Here is a 6,934-nt window from a genome sequence, read left to right on the forward strand (position 1 = left end):
TTTACCCAAAAATCATTCTTACTCCCAAAAAAATAACCTCAAAAAGCTATGGACTGTCAAATGCTCTTTTGATTCTTGGACCTAGAATTTACAATTGGACTCCCTAGAAAAGTTGAACAGTTTCAGTTTTCTTTTTATTTGAAAACTGAAATCAGTACCAGAAGAAAAACCTTCACATACCGAAGAAAAAAGATGGAAATGAAAAACAAGCATATGCATGTTGTAAACAACAATTTGGTTCCCTTAAGAGGGAAGGAAAACTGGAAGCTTTACATACACACAGATTATTAATTCTTGTGATACGTTGTACAATCTCACTATCTCTTTAAGGCAAGTATTAAAAACAAAGCGTCTCTTCTTCTGTTTTTACGACTAATCAACCTAGAAGGCACAATTGTGGTAGCTACATATATATGTCTATATATGGAGTATGAAAGTTCCTTCTACGTATGAGGAAAACAAATTTATTCCAATTTTGTATTTGAAATTGTTACGTGTGAGGATGATGGTTCAAGTGCTTGACCCCATGATCGTCTAACTTGTGTTGTTGTGTTCGTAACGTGTCCTTTGGGTGGATTCGTTCCATTGTGGCTAGAACATCAATCATGAGTGGCCTATATTTTGGGTCTGTATGGAAGCACTGTAAAGCAAGTTCAGCTGCAGCTTGGGCTGCTTTCTTCGAGTATTGACCCCCCAACCTTGTGTCCATGATTCTTAAAACTCGTCTACTATCACTTATGAATGGCTTTGCCCAATCCACCAATGTTTCCTCGACACTCCCAGCTCTCTCATCGTCCATTGCTCGTCTCCCTGATAGAAGCTCTAACAAAACAACCCCGAAGCTGTACACATCACTCTTTGGCGACAAGTGACCTGCTCATTTTTAACCATATAATGAACAAAATGTCCTTTAGTAGATGCACTAGTTTCCACACAATACATGATGTTTGAATAGTTATAAGTTAGAGGATCACTTATTTATAATGTCTTTCAGTTCCACCCGCATCCCAGACACTTATTCTCTAGTTTCCTTTTGTTTGTTCTATTTTTTGTTGTCAAAGAACCTTCTAACTATATATAAACGTTTTACTTTGCATGTAATCCGTTAGTAATTAGTGAAATAAGTCAGCGTATGATCGAGTCAATCATCAATTTTATTTACTTTTTAAAATGATGCTAAGATTACATTTTCTTTCTTCCTTCTTTTCTTTCTGTAGCTGAATTTTTGTTTGCGGGTGTTCCTTTTTCCAGGATTACCAGTAAAAATATCACAGATGCTATGCAATTGAAAGACAAGACTGACCTGTAGCAACATATTCTGGTGCAGCGTAGCCTCGAGTTCCGACCACTCTGGTTGAAACATGAGTATTATCTCCAGTAGGACCATCTCTTGCTAACCCAAAATCTGAAAGCCGAGCACTGAAATCCTGCATAAATTAGATTAAATTTCTGTTAGGCTTGTGATTACAAGTGGCGCAATCGTTCTCAAACTGGAGCTTTTGATGTGCAAGCATACCGAATCAAGTAGAATGTTGGAAGCTTTCAAGTCACGGTAGATGACATTAGCATCTAAACTATGTAAGAAAGATAACCCCCGTGCAACATCAATTGCAATATTCATCCGAACAGCCCAAGTGATGGGTTGAACACCTTCTGCAGAAGAACAAAGAACAACAAGGAAATGATTCAGGAACTTTAAAAAAATGTATATTTGATAAATGTTTCATTTTTGGCAAGTGTTGAAATATACGTTTTCATGAACAGATCAAGGAATAGACAAATTAAAGGGATCAAACCACAGTAAACATAAAGCAGAAACCACAGAGGAACGCTAATATGCGGATTATCTAACCATCCTAGATGCTAAAAGCACAGCAGTCCAATTGCCACACAAGTCCCATGACTAAGAAACCAAAAAATAGATCAAAATATCTGCATTTTCTATCACTAAGAAACCAAAAAAATGTCTCTTTACTGTGGCTACCAATCAATATGTTCAGCAAACAAGTTCCCGAGCTCTAGCCCATTACATGGTCATGGTTAAACAATGGACAGCAGGACACCTAATCAGCCTAAGAACTTCTATAAATATGTCATCAAGGTAAATAAATATGTTCCAGATGTACTATTTTCTTTACAAAGGATGCTACCCCGCTAACAAATCCAGTGAAAACTTCCACTATTTTTGTTATTAAAACTCAAGAGTTAACTGGATGGATGTTAAATCGAGATTCAGTATACATTCGTAAAAAAAAAACATTTGAAACAACATAATACCAGAGAAAGCTCAAAGTTATAAATGGAAGACCGATTCTCAAAATGCTGAGTTAGTCGACTGCAGGTTAAATTAAGATTTCAGTATTTCACAAGCATAAGCAGTGGGGCATCTAATTTAAAATAGTATAAGCTCCCTAGCAGTAGTAGCAGCCATCATCGATTGATATCGATCCAAATTCAACATCTTACAACACTAAAATTTTAGTCCTTTTCCTGGTTAATTATTGCGATCATTTGTTTGAAACAATAATTAAATTTTAAGCAGGTAACAAATTAATAAATATATCTATCTATATGTACGATTACCAAGTAACACACTTACTTGCAAATTGGTAAGAAGAAACAACATGAATAATTGAAAATTTGAAATACATAGGGAAAAGGATACTCGTACTCACTTCTAAACAAATGATTCTCCAAACTTCCCCTTGGCATGAATTCATAAACCAGAAGTCTGTTGTCAGATTCTGAGCAATACCCTATGAGTTTCACAAGATTTTCATGGCGAAGCTGACCAAGATAGTTCACTTCTGCCTAAATGGTTGAAAAAAAAAAGATTTGAGCTTCAGATGAGGAATAGCAAGATCAAAATGAAAATAATTACCAGAAAAAAGGGTCAAAATGAAAACAAGACAAAAAAAAAAAAAAAAGGTCCTGATTGTACATACAAGCCATTCCTTGTGGCCTTGAAAGCTTTCTCGCTTGAGCCTCTTGATGGCCACCACTAACCCAGTTCCAGGTTTAGTGGGAGCTAATGTGTTTGCATCAATCCATCCTTTATATACCCACCCAAACCCTCCCTCTCCGAGCAGACTCTCTGGGCGGAAGTTCCTAGTAGCATTTTTGAGATCACTGAAACTGAAGGACTTGAGGTTGGTAGGGACGGATATATCAGCTTTGGATGCTACTAAAGCTTGATTCAAATTCCCAGACGTTGACTGCTGCGAGCAAGAGCTACTATCCATCTGTTGCTTGCCATTAGACTTTGTACTTCCTAAAAGGTGAAAGAGGTAAGAAAGCTACAAAAAATATCACCTTCAAATTTCTCTGCATGAGAAATAGCGATAAACTTAAACAAATAAATAGACAAATGACCACAGTGAAGTGCACCCATATGAATATTAATAAGCTCTTCAGACTGCAGTCCAAACAAAAACAGACAATATGCAGAACAGTTAAAGATTACTGAAACTACATTTATCAAGAAAACAAATAAGTATAAGAGCTTAGACTACACATCAACACATGTCAAGGCCTTTTCAGTACTGCCATCAGAAACAGTCAGTGCTGATTAGTTGGTAATTAAGACTATGAGACCATGATTTGTAGGATCAGATGATCAGATCATATGTTCAAGATACCCAGGAAAAGTACAAAATAATCTCACATGGACATCTCATAAAGAGGAATGATTATTGGTCAGACCTGATAGGCCCAAATGGCTCGATAATAGACCCCTCCTCTCGGCCTTAGAAGAATAAAAGAATCCCAGACTCGCCTTAACTAATAGGAGATGGGACTATAACAGAAAAGAAGGAAATAAGAATAGAGAAATGTATAAAAAGATAAGGATAATATGATCAATTGAAGTCATGGCTCCCTTGAAACATTTCTTGATAGGGTGGTTAAAGCATTTATTAGTCATATGGTAATATAACAAAGAGAAATGTAGTGTCGATTACGTTTGTCATGGGTATAAATGTTTGGGGAAGGGAAGTGACTTCCACACTCCTTTTTTCTCCACCTGCACGACCTATAAACATATTAAACAAAAAAAAACAGGGGTGTGTAGAAGGAGAAAGGGTGTGCCGAAATCAGTTCTCTTTGGGGAATGCTAGCAACTTTCTCTCTAACCTCCCCATGCCATGTGTCCTTTCTTTTACAAACATGAGAAGAGGGAGAAGGGAGAAGGGAGAATGTCCAAATGACAAGGTCAGAGAATGTTTCACATTCCCCTAAATGTTTAGCAGATATAAAATAATACAAACACGGCTGTATCACATTATCTTAAATACTTCAAAAAGAAAAACACACAAAACAGTATAGGTGCTGCCTTGCTGTGCTGGTACAACCGTTAGATTCATAAGCATGGTAAAAAGATCATCTTTATACAAGAAAAGGAGGAAAGAAAATCTTTAAAAACCCATTTTATGTTATATACAAATGGTATTGAGGAGGGGTAAACTGAATACACAACGTCGAGTGTGGGGTGGGAATTATCGTAACCATTTGAGCTAAAAGTGCATTCCAACACTTGATGCGCATAGGTTTCTTGAAATTTATAGAGATGATACCTAGGATCTCTTGAAAATTGTAAACAGCAGATAATCACGCAGCATCAAATTCAGATTGGAAGGAAGAAGAGGGAAGCAAGCAAACAGAAAAACACCCAAGAAAATATGAGAGAAGTTAGCGGCATGGCATATAGATACTGTTATAGTTTGTAGCTGTAGAGTAGTAGGATACCAGAGAAGTTGATGGAAGAAGCATGAGCACACTTGGTAGATTTTCTGCAGCAGTTTCCCATCATCGATTAAGCTAGAACGATACATCAATCAATCATGTACGTCTACTTGTAGCAGCAGCAGGCATCCATCAGGTAAGGAGGAGGAGGAGGAGGGCTGGCAAATAAGGGAAAGAAAGAAACGTGCAGGCAAGAGAGAGAGAGAGAGAGAGAGAAGAAAGGTCTTCCATTGACATTTGACATTTGACATTTGACATTTGACATTTATGACACTTTGAAACTAAGCAGAAGAACAAGTATCTGCTTAGTCAATGGAAGAATTCAGAAAATATTGGCCGGATGAATCACTTGTGTGGAAAAGTATTTTTAAAGATAATAATAATAATATTGGTCCCACATCCATCTCCATATGAATCTGGTTTTGAAGATACAGAGCATGTGTTTCATGTTAAACTGCTACATCACCACAGCACACACTCACGGCACACTGGATTTAAAACTTCAAACTTAAAACTTGAACTACAAAACACATTTTAATAAACATTCTATAAACGAAACTCGACCATCACCCGTGCATTTCATTCATACGCATTGAATTGAGCAAGAAAAATGCATACTTGCACAAGAAAAATAAAAAGAACCAACTCCTCCCCCAGATTTGAAAGATGTCAATTGCCAAGCCCTCCTCCAACTCCAAGCTGCAGATTATCTGATATCAAATCAAAACCCTAATTTCTTGGACCCCTAAATCCCTAAAATTCATTAATATCAGAAATTCATAGTGTAATTGACTAGGTAAAAGAAGAGGCTCCAGAGGAATGAAGACGAGGATTGATTAACTGTGTATTTGACAAAATATGATAGTTGTATGATATTAAAAAATTACTTATTGAAATATTTTAGAGATGTTGGAGGAAGTTGTATTTGCATCCAAATCTGAGGGTGCAAATTGTAATTTACCCTTTATTAAATAGTTAAAAATTTAGGTATATTCAATTATAATTTTTTTTAAACGAAAATTATTATCTACAACAAGGGGTGGGGGAGTGGGCTATGTCTTACATTGGGTTAGCACTAATGTGATTGAAATTCGTTTTTGGCGAGAATTGAACCTAAGTTCTTTCACTTATAAGTGAAGAAGAATATCACTAGACCACAGTTCTAAATTGTTTTAATATTATGCGAGTGTGTTTGGGTTTTCATGGGTTGGGATTTTATAAACCAACGTTGGTTACACAACGTTAAGGACAATCAAAATCACATGGGTTGTTAAGGACAATGCCCACATCATGAGACCAATATTAGCAGATTAATGTTGCTTGACTTCTTTATTTTTTTTGTTTGTTGACTGACCAATGCATATTTCTTTTAATTGTCTCTTTTTGTTGACATGGTGCCACTAACCAAAGACATTTGCATTAAAAAGGATATGTGTCGTATGCAAGTTTATATAATCAGTTTTAAAAGATGTATTTGAATGCATGATGATTTGGTGTTCAAATAATTTAGTATTCGAAACCGTAAAACAGCAAGAACCAAATCGGAATCGGTGTAGACCGAACCGTACAGTTCTAGTAATAAATTTAAGCGGAACCTCACCGAACCGAATTGTTAATATTTTCCGGTTCCGGTTTCGATTTAGGGGTGGAACTGCACCGTGACCACCCTTAACAATGCTTGCTCCTCCTTTCTCTGTTCACCTTTTATCCAACTCTCTCTTTGCTCAACCATTTTTTAGGCTTTTAGAAAAATCTGCGTCTGTTATGTTGTGAGAATAAACTGTTGTAAAATAAAATTGTTAAATGTTTGGTAAACTTCTTTTGTAAAAAGGCTTTTAACAAAAAATAAAAATAAAAATTACCCTCAAGGAATACCAGAACTCCTACGCGCGAGCAGTGGACAATCATCCATCAATCAAGTTAAAGGTACCCAAAATAGGTATTTATTCACAACCTATTTCATTCATCCTCATCAAATCTTCTCCACAAGGTAACCCCCAAAACATTCTTTTCAAATTATATTAATTATCTAATTAATTGATTTATTACCTAATTAATCTATTAATTGGCTAATTAACTACAAATTACACCCAAAAATGCCACAAAGAGCCGGTCACCATCTCTCCAAAGGGGGCTGGCCATGCCTTATATACTACCCCATTTTCTTTAAAAACCGAAGCTCTACACTCTTGCA

General features: G+C 36.2%; 1 protein-coding gene across 5 annotated transcripts; it reads right to left on the reverse strand.

Moving 5' to 3' along the window:
* Positions 1-233: 233 nt before the first annotated feature.
* On the reverse strand, positions 234-5,590 carry LOC103426168 (probable serine/threonine-protein kinase PBL3). Of its 5 annotated transcripts, none has more exons than XM_008364267.4 (6): positions 5,359-5,590; positions 2,946-3,271; positions 2,676-2,811; positions 1,517-1,653; positions 1,304-1,427; positions 234-873 (listed from the first exon to the last, which is right to left on the reverse strand). In XM_008364267.4, the coding sequence occupies exons 2-6, from the start codon at positions 3,240-3,242 to the stop codon at positions 491-493; spliced, it is 1,077 nt and encodes a 358-aa protein (XP_008362489.1). In that variant the 5' UTR covers positions 3,243-3,271; positions 5,359-5,590; the 3' UTR covers positions 234-490. The 5 variants fall into 5 exon arrangements, with proteins under 5 accessions (XP_008362489.1, XP_008362480.1, XP_017184205.1 ...); XM_008364258.4 differs by having other exon boundaries at positions 4,744-5,578; XM_017328716.3 differs by lacking the exon at positions 5,359-5,590 and adding an exon at positions 4,744-4,959 and having other exon boundaries at positions 2,946-3,324.
* Between the last annotated feature and the right edge of the window lie 1,344 nt (positions 5,591-6,934).

The sequence above is a fragment of the Malus domestica genome, chromosome 03 (assembly GCF_042453785.1).
Source record: "Malus domestica chromosome 03, GDT2T_hap1".
Lineage (NCBI taxonomy): Eukaryota > Viridiplantae > Streptophyta > Magnoliopsida > Rosales > Rosaceae > Malus > Malus domestica.

Bases quoted from the DNA above. Each gene is read 5' to 3' on its own strand.
- LOC103426168 (XM_008364258.4), bottom strand. From the start codon at position 4,807: ATGATGGGAAACTGCTGCAGAAAATCTACCAAGTGTGCTCATGCTTCT. The intron at 3,272-4,743 runs GTATCCTACTAC...TTCACCTTTTAG, and splicing joins TTCTTCCATCAACTTCTCTG to GAAGTACAAAGTCTAATGGC. The intron at 1,654-2,675 runs GTGAGTACGAGT...GTTCTTCTGCAG, and splicing joins GGAGAATCATTTGTTTAGAA to AAGGTGTTCAACCCATCACT.